At 40.3% G+C, this 18,687-nt stretch overlaps 1 protein-coding gene and 1 long non-coding RNA gene across 6 annotated transcripts in view; one reads left to right on the top strand and one right to left on the bottom strand.

The window, feature by feature from the left end:
• The first annotated feature begins 1,256 nt into the window (after window positions 1–1,256).
• LOC123957673 overlaps window positions 1,257–18,687 on the top strand; it is a 48,771-nt gene continuing 31,340 nt past the window's right edge. Inside the window, exon 1 of the long non-coding RNA XR_006821852.1 lies at window positions 1,257–1,408. This is a non-coding gene — a long non-coding RNA (uncharacterized LOC123957673). The remainder of the gene's footprint in view (window positions 1,409–18,687) is intronic.
• Window positions 4,113–18,687, bottom strand: part of ahnak (AHNAK nucleoprotein) — a 32,262-nt gene continuing 17,687 nt past the window's right edge. For 3 of the 5 annotated variants that reach the window (XM_046030605.1, XM_046030608.1, XM_046030609.1), the window contains one exon: window positions 4,113–18,641. In XM_046030605.1, coding sequence (XP_045886561.1) covers window positions 5,055–18,641 — 13,587 coding nt within the window. In that variant the 3' untranslated portion in view covers window positions 4,113–5,054. The remainder of the gene's footprint in view (window positions 18,642–18,687) is intronic. The other 2 variants (XM_046030606.1, XM_046030607.1) reach the window with 2 other exon arrangements.

Here is an 18,687-nt window from a genome sequence, read left to right as displayed (position 1 = left end):
TACAAACCATGTTTCTGGAGCACTTGCATTAATACATTGTAATATGACCAAGATGTCTAACTGCTGCTTGTTAAAACCATTATAACCAACACTAGTCCATATCTGTGTTGCAGATAGAGTTCAAGTAGGCCTATGTAATAACATCAAATAAAGAGTAGTCAGTAATAAATGTTTCACAAAAATGCATGTGATTATGTAGCTTTGTATGAATCTGTAAGCCTAATCAAATACAAATACAGTGCAGAATTAACTCATTGCAAAAAAAAAGGGCACTCAAAAATCACAAGTTTCTGAAGACTATATTTATCAAATCAGTGTAACCACTGGGTGGCGTATTTAACCTTTTCCGTAAGAAGACCCACATCCTACTGTATATCATTCAGTCAGGCATTTCAAGGGATTGAAATTGTATTTATTTTGCCTGACTTTTACTATTCTTTATCTGCATTCCCACAAGCCTAATTTGAGCTATATTAATATATACAGTGTGATGATATGTTGTTATGGTAGACAATGTAATGTCAACAATGTATAACAGTGTATAATAAACAGTAAATTATCCATTATCCATATATAGTGTATAAATAGTCTTTTTTCTTCTGTGTAATATTCTAATATCTTAATTATATAACACAACTGTACAACAAACTGTAATAAATCATTTTGCGGTTATTAATGTTTCTTGACATGCAACCTCTTGTTCTGAATCACAGAAGTGGAAGTTCCGTTGTTGTACCACAGTGAAACCAGTTGGGGCATCTTAAGCTAAGCTGACTATGCAGAAGGTGAGAATGCAGCAGATAGCACTTAATTTATGCATATAAATAATCACAAATAACTTAGACCATGTATTATTGTAAATTTTAGTGCTATGTGCAGGTGGCCGAAAATATGAGGTTAGACTGGCAAAGTGTGCCTGATGAACAGTAAGAATATTTAAACAAAGTTATAAATAACCCAAGCTTAGATCTGGAATATTCTTTAATGCTTAACTTATTATGTTTGAGAAAATGTGAACGTCGCTAATAACTACATAGGCTAGTACATTACATATAGCTAGCTAACAAACAGCTGCATAAGCACAGAAACTGCTTAGCAATCAAACCAGAAGGCGGCATTATATAGCTAAGGTGCCTAGCTACTGCAGATTCTCTTCTGATATGCATGCTAGCACAACAAGTAATTTTATTTCTTTTTGAATAATCACATGAACTTTGAAAGTCAACAAATCTTCTCCAAGGCCAGGGCATTGCAGATTGCCCAAATTTTGTGTGTGTGTTTTTAACTCTCCTGTGGAATGATCTTGTTTCTGCAATTTCATAACCATGGATGAATAACAAAGCAGAAAATTGAGATCACTTGGTGGCCTGATGTGGAGTGGAGGGGATATGATATGACATACTACATGGTAAGTGAAATGGTATTACATAGGCACAGGCCATATGTCTTCAAAATTCTTTGTTTTGTTGGTATTTTTTGTCTATAAGTATCGCACTGTTTCTTCTTCTTTACCCAAATTAGATTAAACAAAGATGAAAAAGGGAGGAAAAATAGCCAAATTCAGTCTTCATAACTCACCTCAGTGACATCACCTGTAACCTACAGTCTGTCTGTGGTACTCCACTATTGTGAGAAGGAAGCACAGCAAGTAGCTTTTGCTTTTTTTATTATGCTTTTTATTTTTTGATTGAGTGCAATACTTTTGCTAGTGTTAAATGCCCTGTCAGTTATATCCCATGAGTTTTTATTTCAAAACAAGTTTCTTATTGCTGGTTTGGCAACAGCATAATGGCTGCCTTATTTTATGTGGAAGTAGGTGATTGGTGTAGACAAATAAGTCACCTCCTACAAAAGGTGGCTTCTCACTATGTAACACTATTTGCCTGATGAAGGTCTAGTACCGAAACATTGTGTCAATACATATTTGTCTTTGCTACCTTTGGCAACAGCATAACCATTTTGCCATGTCACATGATATCATAATTCTGTATTTTCTTTCTTCTTCCATTTTATTCATTCATTTTGTTTAGTTTTTTTAACCTTTCCTACCATGTAGTAGATATGCAGATGGCCCGGTGTGGAGGAGATATGATACCTACTCCACTTTGAAAGGTCACCAGTTCAGCATACTTTCAGCTACAGACTTGATTTAAACTGTAAATTGGTCACAAGAAGTTAATCTATTAATGATGTATTCAGCGTTTTGATGTATTTTATGGTTTGTTCACGGTCACTGTCGAAGTGTTATGCTTTTTTGAGCTCTTTTCTGAGTTTATAATGGGAGCGGATGGGATGGAATGTTAATTTTACAGCAGAAACGTTGTAAATTTTGTTGTGGTCCTCACATGTGGTCCTCAGACTTATAGATTTGGCGTCCTTCCAAAGGACAAGAGTGACAGCCAGCTCCTCCATTGGCAGCCATTATAAATTTGTGTCAAAATTTCTGGACCAGAGCAGAACATACCAGTTTTTTAACTCGCTGAAGGGCTCACTTTTTTTTACTTTATCCACACAAACATAAACATATCACATCGTCCAAAAATGCCTTCTGCCGCTGCTGGTCAGTTCATTTTGCCAATACGACCTATAGTTTAGTCTCTATGGAGGTTTGTTTGACAGAAAGTTTCAGAGGGATTTTCCTATCTGTCTCTATTGTAGAGCTGGTTACTTTGGTGACGTAAATCAGCTGATGAAAGATCAAAGGACTGGGTCCTCTGTTCTGATTGGTGGACTGAAGTTAAGGGCACTTTCACACCTGTAGTTCGGTTCATTTGGTCCGGACCAAGTGAAAAAAATAATACACTGTTGCATTTTAGTTCTGGTCCCATTCATGTTCACACTGCAATTTTACAAATGAACCAAGAGAAGTAACCATGACGTTACACAGACTTACAGGTAACTTGTTGATTGGACAGCTTTGGCGATTGTCAGCCTGCATCATCAGGACCCAAGTGGGGAAATCAAACACCGGTGACTAACAGAAGTTTATGCAGCACTTTAATGCTTCTGATCTGTATACAGGAATAATTCGTGGCTTATTAGCCTATAGTATACTGTGGTATTGCTGTCACAAATGTTTTACGGACTTAATGAACTGAAATGAAGTAGTACCTGCGCTGAATGAAAATACCTGCCCTGACAAGTAAGCATAGCCTATACATGGCTTATACAGATCAATTATAAGATCGCTGAACACATTTCGAGGTCAGTAGATGGATTTATTAGTGGTTTAGCTTTGGAAATAATGCTCAGATCACATCTCTGCTATCATAAAATCTGGTGGTTGGTTGATTTGCTCAAGCAAAGGAGGCTTATTAGGCTTCTTATATTTTCTGTGTTATCTATAATGTTACGATGTCAGATATTCATGTTAAACGTGGCCAAAGCTCTACTCTTGGCTCTTAATGATGTCATACAGAGCTGTTTTTCATATATGGTAATTTGCCTACAGCCTCAATAATGTCCAGCTGCGGACTGTAGCACCTCTCAAGCAACGCCCCTCGCTCATGCCACGCCCCCTGAGCTACTGTCCGCAGCCGAACCATTCTCAGCCTGGCAACTCCTACGCTTAGTCTGTCTGTACCACTCAGCAGCACAATCAACTTGCTTTAGGATCTTGGCCAATCAACCTACTATATGTATGCCATGGCCTATGAATGTACCGTATAATGTGCATTGTTAAAATATATGTTTTTATGTGTGAGTGAAAAGGCCACTGCGTGTTGTGTGTTTAATGAACGGTTGACTTAATTTATCTGTATATATGGCTGTGTTTAGTGTTAGCAGTCTCCGCATCAGAGGTATAGGATCAAAAACTATAAATGATAATTCAAGTAGGATTAATTGGTAGATGATTCCTAATGAGTACATTGTAATCAAAAATAAGTATTAATTCATATGCCTGTTCACCACTTAATAATAATTTAAAGTGTATAATGGCCTTAGACATATGAGAACCTTAGTTAAGCAACATGAAGGATATTGAAAATTGGATAAAATGCTGCGCGTATGTGTATGTGGAACAAAACATTCACAAACCCAATCAAGTATTGCTCATATCACATCATATCACGCGATTAAATCACTGACAAATATCGATTTAAGAAATGTTATACATTTTATAAATCTTTTTATTGAGTTTGATTGGCAGAATGCACACAAAATAATAGACCCAAAGAATCATGCTTTATCTCCATCAACTCTCTTATCAACACAGATTTTTTTTGCAAACAAATTAGATCAAAAAGTGACTGTTTATTTTTTACTTAATCATAAGGTGTGTGTACAAAGACAGATTGACAGGAAATAAAATATAGAGGATCATAAAATATGAAATGAAAATTAAAATGACAGGATAAAGAAACAAAACATGTTTAAAACAAATAAAACAAATGCATATTTATGATAAATGGCACAGAATTTAAGGGTGAATAAAAGTACTGACAACTATTGACAGAGTTGACAGTGATTGTTTTTGTAATTATGGTATATACAACACCACCACTCTTTAGAATGTGTTATGAAGGACCAGCTCTATGATGAGTAAATTCTGCTTCTGCACTGATTATATAATATCAAAGCTTGAAAATTAAATCATTTCTTACATAAAAAAAATTTGGAACTGTTTAATATTTTTGTATAAACAACATTTTCCTTCAAAATAACTACTGTAACTATCTCTTCTGTCCCTGGATACAAATATACCACACCCGTTCATTAACAACATTCATTTAATAAAATGAAATAAATGACAAACCCTGTTATAAACTATTGTTGAAAATTTGGTGAAATGGCATATGTTCAATAAATCTTGTCTATGTACAAAAAGAAATATTTATTATTACAATACAAATTAATCTTATTTACAGTTTGAAGGGAATTTAAACAATCTCATGCACTCCTGTCTAATTACTGAAAATAATAGTTAGTCATTAAAAAGTCATTAAAACTGAGATGACTGTGTTTGTCCCCTCAGGTTTTAAACAATTTGATGAATTTGCCATTTTAGGAGAGTGCATTTGCATGTACATGAGAGAGTTTAATTTGCCTCATAATTAATCTTTTTTTGGTGAAACAGATAGTTCAAGTCTTGGGAACCTGAAACCTCCTTTTGAACCACTGTCATTGCTGGAAGACGAAGACAATCTCGATTTTTTAGAGGCTAGAGAAACACCTGCACTGCCCTCCACTCCTGCTTCACTCTCCTCACCAAGCGTCACTTCGTATGAGCCCTTTGACTTTGAACCAAAACCTCCAAAGGTACCAAACTTCAACTTTCCTTTCTTTCCTTTGACCTTGCTTTCTCCAAGGTCTAATGAAATGTCACCACCCTCAGCTTCTAAGTGACCGGAAGGAGAACTAACTGCAAGCCCCCCTTCATCACTGAGAGAAGAAGACCGATGCCTTGATTTCTTAAATAGATCCAGTGAGGCGGACTTGCCTTTAGTTGACACACTGAGTCCAGGGTCACCCTCAAATTTTCCACCCATCAGTTCACCAGTATGTACACTTACATCTTTAGAGACCTTACCGCCTTTTCCACTAGTGCTCAGTTCTACCTCTGGCCCCCGAAGGTCACCTACACTACTGCCCTTTGCCTTTGATTTGCCAAAAAATTTTGGCATCTTTACTTTTACTTTGCCCTCACTGTGCCTTATTTCTGGACTGGGAACCTCAATATTTTGTGAACTGACTTGGCAGCTAACAGATGGAGACTGAATGTTGATGTCTCCACTAGCAGCAAGTTCTGATTCAACATTTCCTCCACCATGCTGTCCTTCCAACTGAGGCAGAGCAATACCAAATTTTGGTACCTTCATTTTGGGAAATGTTACAGTACCCTCTGGGTAATGAAGGTCACCAGTGGCATTGTCCCCTGAAACACTTGCATCAATCTCTGCACCACCTTTCACATTTATATTTTTGCCTTTGAAACCTGCCGAAATACCTGCCTCTCCTTGTCTGTTTAGATTTGCATCAATATCAGGGGTAGATATGTTTACATTTGACATTTTAATATTAGGAGTCTTCAATTTCACATCTGGCCCTTGCAAATGAACATTTGGACTGCCAGTCCCAGAACCTTCAATGGCCGTGTTCAAGCTAGCAGATGGCAAATCTATTTCAGATGATTTCATTCCTTCTGATAACGATCCATCGCCTTTCGTTTTTGGTGATTTGATATCTAATTCCACATCAGGAAAATTAAGCTTACCAAAAAGGGGCTTCTTTACCTTTTTGCCTTTGACATGAATATTAGGGGTGTCTACATCCAGGTTTACAGCTGGTGTTTCTATGTCAACATCAGGTTTCTTTGCCTTTCCTTTCACTTTAGGAAGTTTAAATTTTCCCTTTTTCCCCTTTACATTGATGTCAACATCAGGGACATCAAGACTTGCTTCAGTATCTGGGAGACTAACTTCTTTTTTGGAACCTTTTGCTCCCACACTAAACGTGGGTGTCTTCACAATGGATTCAGGCCCCTCCACTTCTGTGGATTTCATTCCAAACTTAGGACCTTTGAACTTGGGAAATGTAACACCTGTATTTACAGGCTCAATAGACACACCTTCCATAGTGATGGTGGGTACTGCAATGTTAGCATTTGGACCTTTGATATCTCCTTCCCCTTTGGGCACTGTTGCATCCATCTTTCCTTTGACTTTGGACCCTTTTAGGTTGATGTCAAGCTCAGGTGCTTTAACATCAATATTAGATTTGGGAAGGCTGACATCAATGCCTGGGCCTTCCAACTGTGGACCTTTAAAGCCAAATGAAGGCGTTTTGATTTTAGGCATTTCAAATCCACCCTTTGGCCCTTCAATATCAACCTCTGGACCTTTAATGTCAACGCCAGGGGTTTTAATGCCTCCCTCTATCTTTGGAGCTGACACATCCACATCACCTTTATGTTTGGGACTTTTCAGATTGAAATCCACATTTGGCATGGATATTTTAGGACCTGAAACGGATGGCATGTTGAATTTTGGTCCTTTGATTTTTGCATCAGGGCCTTCAATGTCAATCTCTGGGGATTTAATATGAACCCCAGGTGCTTTCACATCAATGTTAGCTTTGGGAAGGTTAATATCAACATCTGGGCCCTCCACTTTTGGACCTTTCATGTTAAATGATGGCATTGTGATTTTAGGTATTTCAAATCCACCCTTAGGCCCTTTGATATCAACCTGTGGACCTTTAATGTCAAAGTCAGGCGTTTCAATGTCTCCTTCGATCTTTGGCACTGACATGTCCACATCACCTTTGAGTTTGGGACCTTTCAGTTTGAAATCCACATCTGGCATGGAAAGTTTTGGTCCTGAAATGGTTGGCATGTTGAATTTGGGTCCTTTGATTTTTCCACTTGGACTGTCAATGTCAAAATCTGGTCCTTTGATGTCCAATTCAGGGGCTTTAATATCAATATCAGCTTTCGGGAGGCTGACATCAACATCTGGCCCTTCAACATTTGGACCTTTCATCCCAAAGGATGGCATTTTAAATTTAGGCATTTTAAATCCTCCTTTGTGACCATCAATGTCAAGATCTGGTCCTTCAATATCAACCTTGGGAGCTTTTATGTCACCCTCAATCTTTGGAACTGACACGTCAACATCTCCCTTCACCTTGGGTCCTTTCACACTAATATCCCAATCTGGCATTGTGGGTCCTGACATTGATGGCAGTTTGATTTTTGGTCCTTTAAGATTTGCATCAGGACCTGCAATGTCAATCTCTGGCCCTTTAATGTCAAGGCCAGGTGCTTTCATATCAATGTTTGCCTTGGGAAGGTTAATATTTACATCTGGACCCTCTACCTTTGGACCTTTGAATCCAAATGATGGCATTTTCATTTTAGGCATGTCAAATCCACCCTTAGGCCCTTTGATATCAACCTGTGGACCTTTAATGTCAAAGTCAGGCGTTTCAATGTCTCCTTCGATCTTTGGCACTGACATGTCCACATCACCTTTGAGTTTGGGACCTTTCAGTTTGAAATCCACATCTGGCATGGAAAGTTTTGGTCCTGAAATGGTTGGCATGTTGAATTTGGGTCCTTTGATTTTTCCACTTGGACTGTCAATGTCAAAATCTGGTCCTTTGATGTCCAATTCAGGGGCTTTAATATCAATATCAGCTTTCGGGAGGCTGACATCAACATCTGGCCCTTCAACATTTGGACCTTTCATCCCAAAGGATGGCATTTTAAATTTAGGCATTTTAAATCCTCCTTTGTGACCATCAATGTCAAGATCTGGTCCTTCAATATCAACCTTGGGAGCTTTTATGTCACCCTCAATCTTTGGAACTGACACGTCAACATCTCCCTTCACCTTGGGTCCTTTCACACTAATATCCCAATCTGGCATTGCGGGTCCTGACATTGATGGCAGTTTGATTTTTGGTCCTTTAAGATTTGCATCAGGACCTGCAATGTCAATCTCTGGCCCTTTAATATCAAGGGCAGGTGCTTTCAAATCAATGTTAGCCTTGGGAAGGTTAATATCAACATCTGGACCCTCTACTTTTGGACCTTTGAATCCAAATGATGGCATTTTCATTTTAGGCATGTCAAATCCACCCTTAGGCCCTTTGATATCAACCTGTGGACCTTTGATGTCAAAGTCAGGCGTTTCAATGTCTCCCTCGATCTTTGGCACTGACATGTCCACATCACCTTTGAGTTTGGGACCTTTTAGCTTGAAATCCACATCTGGCATGGAAAGTTTTGGTCCTGAAATGGTTGGCATGTTGAATTTGGGTCCTTTGATTTTTCCACTTGGACTGTCAATGTCAATATCTGGTCCTTTTATGTCCAATTCAGGTGCTTTAATATCAATATCAGCTTTAGGGAGGCTGACATCAACATCTGGACCTTCAACATTTGGACCTTTCATCCCAAAGGATGGCATTTTAAATTTAGGCATTTTAAATCCTCCTTTGTGACCCTCAATGTCAACATCTGGTCCTTCAATATCGACCTTAGGAGCTTTTATATCCCCCTCAATCTTTGGAACTGACACGTCAACATCTCCTTTCACCTTGGGCCCTTTCAGATTAATATCCCAATCTGGCATTGTGGGTCCTGACATTGATGGCAGTTTGATTTTTGGTCCTTTGAGTTTTGCATCAGGGCCTGCAACGTCTATCTCTGGCCCTTTAATGTCAACATCAGGTGATTTCACGTCAATGTTAGCCTTGGGAAGGTTAATATCAACATCTGGACCCTCTACTTTTGGACCTTTGAATCCAAATGATGGCATTTTGATTTTAGGCATGTCAAATCCACCCTTAGGCCCTTTGATATCAACCTGTGGACCTTTGATGTCAAAGTCAGGTGTTTCAATGTCTCCTTCCATCTTTGGCACTGACATATCCACATCACCCTTTAGTTTGGGACCTTTCAAACTGAAATCCACACCTGGCATGGAAAGTTTTGGTCCTGAAATGGTTGGCATGTTGAATTTGGGTCCTTTGATTTTTCCACTTGGACTGTCAATGTCAATATCTGGTCCTTTGATGTCCAATTCAGGGGCTTTAATATCAATATCAGCTTTCGGGAGGCTGACATCAACATCTGGACCTTCAACATTTGGACCTTTCATCCCAAAAGATGGCATTTTAAATTTAGGCATTTTAAATCCTCCTTTGTGACCCTCTATGTCAACATCTGGTGCTTCAATATCGACCTTAGGAGCTTTTATATCACCCTCAATCTTTGGAACTGACACGTCAACATCTCCCTTCACCTTGGGTCCTTTCACACTAATATCCCAATCTGGCATTGTGGGTCCTGACATTGATGGCAGTTTGATTTTTGGTCCTTTGAGTTTTGCATCAGGGCCTGCAACGTCTATCTCTGGCCCTTTAATGTCAACATCAGGTGCTTTCACGTCAATGTTTGCCTTGGGAAGGTTTATATCAACATCTGGACCCTCTACTTTTGGACCTTTGAATCCAAATGATGGCATTTTGATTTTAGGCATGTCAAATCCACCCGTAGGCCCTTTGATATCAACCTGTGGACCTTTGATGTCAAGGTCAGGTGTTTCAATGTCTCCTTCGATCTTTGGCACTGACATGTCCACATCACCTTTGAGTTTGGGACCTTTCAGTTTGAAATCCACATCTGGCATGGAAAGTTTTGGTCCTGAAATGGTTGGCATGTTGAATTTGGGTCCTTTGATTTTTCCACTTGGACTGTCAATGTTAAAATCTGGTCCTTTGATATCCAATTCAGGGGCTTTAATATCAATATCAGCTTTCGGGAGGCTGACATCAACATCTGGCCCTTCAACATTTGGACCTTTCATCCCAAAGGATGGCATTTTAAATTTAGGCATTTTAAATCCTCCTTTGTGGCCATCAATGTCAACATCTGGTCCTTCAATATGGACCTTGGGAGCTTTTATATCACCCTCAATCTTTGGAACTGACACGTCGACATCTCCCTTTATTTTGGACCCTTTCAGATTAATATCCCAATCTGGCATTGTAGGTCCTGACATTGATGGCATTTTGATTTTGGGTCCTTTGAGTTTTGCATTAGGGCCTGCAACATCTATCTCTGGCCCTTTAATGTCAACATCAGGTGCTTTCACATCAATGTTTGCCTTGGGAAGGTTTATATCAACATCTGGACCCTCTACTTTTGGACCTTTGAATCCAAATGATGGCATTTTCATTTTAGGCATGTCAAATCCTCCCTTAGGTCCTTTGATATCAACCTGTGGACCTTTGATGTCAATGTCAGGTGTTTCAATGTCTCCTTCGATCTTTGGCGCTGACATATCCACATCACCTTTGAGTTTGGGACCTTTCAGCTTGAAATCCACATCTGGCATGGAAAGTTTTGGTCCTGAAATGTTTGGCATGTTGAATTTGGGTCCTTTGATTTTACCACTTGGGCACTCAATGTCAAAATCTGGCCCTTTGATGTCAACGTCAGGTGCTTTCACGTCAATGTTTGCTTTGGGAAGATTTATATCAACATCTGGACCCTCTACTTTTGGACCTTTAATGCCAAATGATGGCATTTTGATTTTAGGCATTTCAAATCCACCTTTCGGACCTTCAATATCAGCCTGTGGACCTTTGATATCAAACTCAGGTGTTTCAATGTCTCCCTCCATCTTTGGTGCTGACAAATCCACATTACCTTTGAGTTTGGGACCTTTCAGCTTGAAATCCACATCTGGCATGGAAAGTTTCGGTCCTGAAATTGTTGGCATGTTGAATTTGGGTCCTTTCAGTTTTGCATCCGGTCCTGTCATGTCAACCTCTGGTCCTTTAATGTCAACATCAGGTGCTTTAATATCAATATCAGCTTTTGGGATGCTGACATCAACTTCTGGCCCTTCGAGATGTGGACCTTTCATCCCAAAGGATGGCATTTTAAATTTAGGCATTTTAAATCCTCCTTTGTGGCCCTCGATGTCAACATCTGGTCCTTCAATATCGACCTTGGGACCTTTAATGTCACCCTCGATCTTTGGAACTGACACGTCAACATCTCCCTTTATTTTTGGCCCTTTCAGATTAATATCCCAATCTGGCATCTTGGGTCCCGATACTGATGGCATTTTGATTTTGGGTCCTTTGAGTTTTGCATCAGGTCCTTCAATGTCAATCTCTGGTCCTTTAATGTCAACGTCAGGTGCTTTAACATCAATGTTAGCCTTGGGAAGGTTAATATCAACATCATGACCCTCCACTTTTGGACCTTGGAAACCAAATGATGGCATTTTGATTTTAGGCATTTCAAATCCACCTTTTGAACCTTCAACATCAACCTGTGGACCTTTGATGTCAAAATCAGGTGTTTTTATGTCTCCTTTAATCTTTGGCACTGACAAATCCACATCACCTTTGAGTTTGGGACCTTTCAAATTGAAATCCATATCTGGCATGGAAATCTTCGGTCCTGAGATAGTTGGCATCTTGAATTTTGGCCCCTTTATTTTTGCACTTGGACTGTCAATGTCAATGTCTGGTACTTCAACGTCTATTTTAGGAGTTTCAATATCTCCCTCAATCTTAGGACCTTTCATATTCACATCTCCTTTCAGTTTTGGACCTTTCAGATTGATATCCCAGTCTGGCATCTTTGGTGCTTGTACGGATGGCAACTTTAATTTGGGTCCTTTCAATTTTGCATCAGGGCCTTCAACATCAATGTCTTGCCCCTTCATGTCAATTCCAGGTGCTTTGATCTCCATATCAGCTTTTGGAAGATCAATGTCAACATCAGGGCCCTCTACTTTGGGACTCTTAATGCTGAAAGATGGCATTTTAATTTTAGGCATTTCAAATCCCCCCTTTGAACATTCCATATCTGGACCTTTGATGTCAACTTCAGGCCCTGTTATGTCTCCCTTAATCTTTGGAACTGACACATCCAAATCCCCTTTGAGTTTGGGACCTTTCACATTAAAATCCACATCTGGCATGGAAATGTTCGGCCCTGAGATGTGTGGCATTTTGAGTTTTGTTCCTTTTATTGTACCACCAGGATTCTCACTTTTAACATCTAGTCCTTCAATGTCAACATCTGGAGTTTTTATTTCAATGCCAGATTTTGGAAGATTAACATCAACTTCTGGCATTTCAACTTTTGGGCCTTTGAAACCAAATTTTGGCATCTTGAATTTGGATCCTTTAGTTTTTGAACCAGTCAATCCCAGGTCAAGATCAAGACCTTCAGAGCTACCAGTCGTCCCTTTGATACTTATATCACCTTTTGCCATTTTCACGTCTGTGTCTGGGGCCTTTATCTTTGAACCCTTAAATCCAAATTTTGGCATTTTGAATTTAGCTTTCTTTGCACCAATTTCTGGAACATCAATGGTGACATCAGGTCCCTCAAGTTCAGCTTTTGGCAACTGAACATCCCCCTTGACCTTTGGCCCCTTCACATTCATGTCAACATCTGGCAATGATATTTTCGGTCCAGACATTTTTGGTAACTTCACCTTTGGCCCACTAAGTTGTCCTTCTGGAGATTCTAAGTCAACGGTAGGGCCTTTGATCTTAACTTCAGGTGTTTTAATGTCTCTCTCTATCTTTGGAGTTACCACATCAACATCACCTTTGAGTTTCGGTCCTCTCAGATTGAAATCCACATCTGGCATGGAAAGTTTTGGTCCTGAAATGGTTGGCATGCTGAATTTGGGTCCTTTGATTTTTCCACTTGGACTGTCAATGTCAATATCTGGTCCTTTGATTTCCATTTCAGGTGCTTTAATATCAATATCAGCTTTTGGGAGGCTGACATCAACATCTGGCCCTTCAACGTTTGGGCCTTTCAGCCCAAAGGATGGCATTTTAAATTTAGGCATTTTAAATCCTCCTTTGTGGCCCTCAATGTCAACATCTGGTCCTTCAATATCGACCTTGGGAGCTTTTATGTCACCCTCAATCTTTGGAACTGAAACATCGACATCTCCCTTTATTTTGGGTCCTTTCAGATTAATATCCCAATCTGGCATCTTGGGTCCTGATATTGATGGCATTTTGATGTTAGGCATTTCAAATCCACCCTTTGGCCCTTTAATATCAGCCTCTGGAACTTTAATGTCAACTGTAGGTGTTTTAATGTCTCCCTCTATCTTTGGAGATGACAGATCTACATCACCTTTGAGTTTGGGTCCACTCAGATTGAAATCCACATCTGGCATGGAAAGTTTCGGTCCTGAAATTGTTGGCATGCTGAATTTCGGTCCTTTGAGCTTTGCATCAGGTCGTTCAATGTCCACCTCTGGCCCTTTAATGTCAACAGCAGGTGATTTCATGTCAATGTTTCCTTTGGGAAGGTTTATATCAACATCTGGACCCTCCACTTTTGGACCTTTGAAGCCAAATGATGGCATTTTGATTTTGGGCATTTCAAATCCACCTTTCGGACCTTCAATATCAACCTGTGGACCTTTGATGTCAAAGTCAGGTGTTTTAATGTCTCCTTCAATCTTTGGCGCTGACATATCTACATCACCTTTGAGTTTGGGACCTTTCAGTTTGAAATCCACATCTGGCATGGAAATCTTCGGTCCTGAAATTGTTGGCATGCTGAATTTGGGTCCTTTCAGTTTTGCATCTGGTACTTCTATGTCTACCTCTGGCCCTTTAATGTCAACATCAGGTGCTTTGATATCAATATCAGCTTTTGGGAGGCTGACATCAACATCTGGCCCTTCGAGATTTGGACCTTTCACCCCGAAGGATGGCATTTTAAATTTAGGCATTTTAAATCCTCCTTTGTGGCCCTCGATGTCAACATCTGGTCCTTCAATATCGACCTTGGGAGCTTTTATGTCACCCTCTATCTTTGGAACTGACACGTCGACATCTCCCTTTATTTTGGGTCCTTTCAGATTAATATCCCAATCTGGCATCTTGGGTCCTGAAATTGATGGCATTTTGATGTTAGGCATTTCAAATCCACCCTTTGGCCCTTTAATATCAGCCTCTGGACCTTTAATGTCAACCTTCGGTGTTTTAATGTCTCCTTCGATCTTTGGCACTGACATATCCACATCACCTTTGAGTTTGGGACCTTTCAGTTTGAAATCCACATCTGGCATGGAAAGTTTTGGTCCTGAAATTGTTGGCATGCTGAATTTGGGTCCTTTCAGTTTTGCGTCCGGTCCTTCTATGTCAACCTCTGGTCCTTTAATGTCAACATCAGGTGCTTTGATATCAATATCAGCTTTCGGCATGCTGACATCAACTTCTGGCCCTTCAATATTTGGACCTTTCACTCCGAAGGATGGCATTTTAAATTTAGGCATTTTAAATCCTCCTTTGTGGCCCTCGATGTCAACATCTGGTCCTTCAATATCGACCTTGGGAGCTTTTATGTCACCCTCTATCTTTGGAACTGAAACGTCGACATCTCCCTTTATTTTGGGTCCTTTCAGATTAATATCCCAATCTGGCATCTTGGGTCCTGAAATCGATGGCATTTTGATGTTAGGCATTTCAAATCCACCCTTTGGCCCTTTAATATCAGCCTCTGGACCTTTAATGTCAACCTTCGGTGTTTTAATGTCTCCTTCGATCTTTGGCGCTGACATATCCACACCACCTTTGAGTTTGGGACCTTTCAAATTGAAATCCACATCTGGCATGGAAAGTTTCGGTCCTGAAATGGTTGGCATGCTGAATTTGGGTCCTTTCAGTTTTCCACTTGGACTGTCAATGTCAATATCTGGTCCTTTAATGTCAACATCAGGTGCTTTAATATCAATATCAGCTGTCGGCATGCTGACATCTACTTCTGGCCCTTCGAGATGTGGACCTTTCATCCCAAAGGATGGCATTTTAAATTTAGGCATTTTAAATCCTCCTTTGTGGCCCTCAATGTCAACATCTGGTCCTTCAATATTGACCTTGGGAGCTTTTATGTCACCCTCTATCTTTGGAACTGACACATCAACATCTCCCTTTATTTTGGGTCCTTTCAGATTAATATCCCAATCTGGCATCTTGGGTCCTGATATTGATGGCATTTTGATGTTAGGCATTTCAAATCCACCCTTTGGCCCTTTAATATCAGCCTCTGGACCTTTAATGTCAACCTTCGGTGTTTTTATGTCTCCTTCGATCTTTGGCGCTGACATATCCACATCACCTTTGAGTTTGGGACCTTTCAAATTGAAATCCACATCTGGCATGGAAAGTTTTGGTCCTGAAATAGTTGGCATGCTGAACTTGGGTCCTTTGATTTTTCCACTTGGACTGTCAATGTCAATTTCTGGTCCTTTGATTTCCATGTCAGGGACTTTAATATCAATATCAGCTTTTGGGAGGCTGACATCAACATCTGGCCCTTCGAGATTTGGACCTTTCATCCCAAAGGATGGCATTTTAAATTTAGGCATTTTAAATCCTCCTTTGTGGCCCTCGATGTCAACATCTGGTCCTTCAATATCGACCTTGGGAGCTTTTATGTCACCCTCAATCTTTGGAACTGACACGTCGACATCTCCCTTTATTTTGGGTCCTTTCAGATTAATATCCCAATCTGGCATCTTGGGTCCTGAAATTGATGGCATTTTGATGTTAGGCATTTCAAATCCACCCTTTGGCCCTTTAATATCAGCCTCTGGACCTTTAATGTCAACCTTCGGTGTTTTAATGTCTCCTTCGATCTTTGGCGCTGACATATCCACATCACCCTTAAGTTTGGGACCTTTCAGTTTGAAATCCACATCTGGCATGGAAAGTTTTGGTCCTGAAATTGTTGGCATGCTGAATTTGGGTCCTTTCAGTTTTGCATCTGGTCCTTCTATGTCAACCTCTGGTCCTTTAATGTCAACATCAGGTGCTTTAATATCAATATCAGCTGTCGGCATGCTGACATCCACTTCTGGCCCTTCGAGATTTGGACCTTTCACCCCGAAGGATGGCATTTTAAATTTAGGCATTTTAAATCCTCCTTTGTGGCCCTCAATGTCAACATCTGGTCCTTCAATATTGACCTTGGGAGCTTTTATGTCACCCTCTATCTTTGGAACTGACACGTCGACATCTCCCTTTATTTTGGGTCCTTTCAGATTAATATCCCAATCTGGCATCTTGGGTCCTGAAATTGATGGCATTTTGATGTTAGGCATTTCAAATCCACCCTTTGGCCCTTTAATATCAGCCTCTGGACCTTTAATGTCAACCTTCGGTGTTTTAATGTCTCCCTCTATCTTTGGCACTGACATATCCACATCACCTTTGAGTTTGGGACCTTTCAGTTTGAAATCCACATCTGGCATGGAAAGTTTTGGTCCTGAAATTGTTGGCATGCTGAATTTGGGTCCTTTCAGTTTTGCATCCGGTCCTTCTATGTCAACCTCTGGTCCTGTAATGTTAACATCAGGTGCTTTGATATCAATATCAGCTTTCGGCATGCTGACATCTACTTCTGGCCCTTCGAGGTTTGGACCTTTCAACCCGAAGGATGGCATTTTAAATTTAGGCATTTTAAATCCTCCTTTGTGGCCCTCGATGTCAGCATCAGGTCCTTCAATGTCAACCTTGGGAGCTTTTATGTCACCCTCAATCTTTTGAGCTGATAAGTCGACATCTCCCTTTATTTTGGGTCCTTTCAGATTAATATCCCAGTCTGGCATCTTGGGTCCTGATATTGATGGCATTTTGATGTTAGGCATTTCAAATCCACCCTTTGGCCCTTTAATATCAGCCTCTGGACCTTTCATGTCAACCTTCGGTGTTTTAATGTCTCCCTCTATCTTTGGCACTGACATATCTACATCACCTTTGAGTTTGGGACCTTTCAGTTTGAAATCCACATCTGGCATGGAAAGTTTTGGTCCTGAAATTGTTGGCATGCTGAATTTGGGTCCTTTCAGTTTTGCATCCGGTCCTTCTATGTCAACCTCTGGTCCTGTAATGTTAACATCAGGTGCTTTGATATCAATATCAGCTTTCGGCATGCTGACATCTACTTCTGGCCCTTCGAGGTTTGGACCTTTCAACCCGAAGGATGGCATTTTAAATTTAGGCATTTTAAATCCTCCTTTGTGGCCCTCGATGTCAGCATCAGGTCCTTCAATGTCAACCTTGGGAGCTTTTATGTCACCCTCAATCTTTTGAGCTGATAAGTCGACATCTCCCTTTATTTTGGGTCCTTTCAGATTAATATCCCAATCTGGCATCTTGGGTCCTGAAATTGATGGCATTTTGATGTTAGGCATTTCAAATCCACCCTTTGGCCCTTTAATATCAGCCTCTGGACCTTTAATGTCAACCTTCGGTGTTTTAATGTCTCCCTCTATCTTTGGCACTGACATATCCACATCACCTTTGAGTTTGGGACCTTTCAGTTTGAAATCCACATCTGGCATGGAAAGTTTTGGTCCTGAAATTGTTGGCATGCTGAATTTGGGTCCTTTCAGTTTTGCATCCGGTCCTTCTATGTCAACCTCTGGTCCTGTAATGTTAACATCAGGTGCTTTGATATCAATATCAGCTTTCGGCATGCTGACATCAACTTCTGGCCCTTCTAGATTTGGGCCTTTCAACCCAAAGGATGGCATTTTAAATTTAGGCATTTTAAATCCTCCTTTGTGGCCCTCGATGTCAACATCAGGTCCTTCAACGTCAACCTTGGGAGCTTTTATGTCACCCTCAATCTTTTGAGCTGATAAGTCGACATCTCCCTTTATTTTGGGTCCTTTCAAATTAATATCCCAATCTGGCATCTTGGGTCCTGAAATGGATGGCATTTTGATGTTAGGCATTTCAAATCCACCCTTTGGCCCTTTAATATCAGCCTCTGGACCTTTCATGTCAACCTTCGGTGTTTTAACGTCTCCTTCGATCTTTGGCGCTGACATATCCACATCACCTTTGAGTTTGGGACCTTTCAGCTTGAAATCCACATCAGGCATGGAAAGTTTTGGTCCTGAAATGGTTGGCATGCTGAATTTGGGTCCTTTTAGTTTTGCATCCGGCCCGTCGATGTCCACCTCTGGCCCTTTAATGTCAACAGCAGGTGCTTTCACGTCAATGTTTGCTTTTGGAAGGTTTATATCAACATCTGGACCCTCCACTTTTGGACCTTTAAAGCCAAATGATGGCATTTTGATTTTAGGCATTTCAAATCCACCTTTCGGACCTTCAATATCAACCTGTGAACCTTTGATGTCAAAGTCAGGTGTTTTAATAGATCGGAAG

The sequence above is a fragment of the Micropterus dolomieu genome, linkage group LG19 (assembly GCF_021292245.1).
Source record: "Micropterus dolomieu isolate WLL.071019.BEF.003 ecotype Adirondacks linkage group LG19, ASM2129224v1, whole genome shotgun sequence".
NCBI lineage: Eukaryota > Metazoa > Chordata > Actinopteri > Centrarchiformes > Centrarchidae > Micropterus > Micropterus dolomieu.
This window is presented reverse-complemented; position numbering and strand designations above follow the sequence as displayed.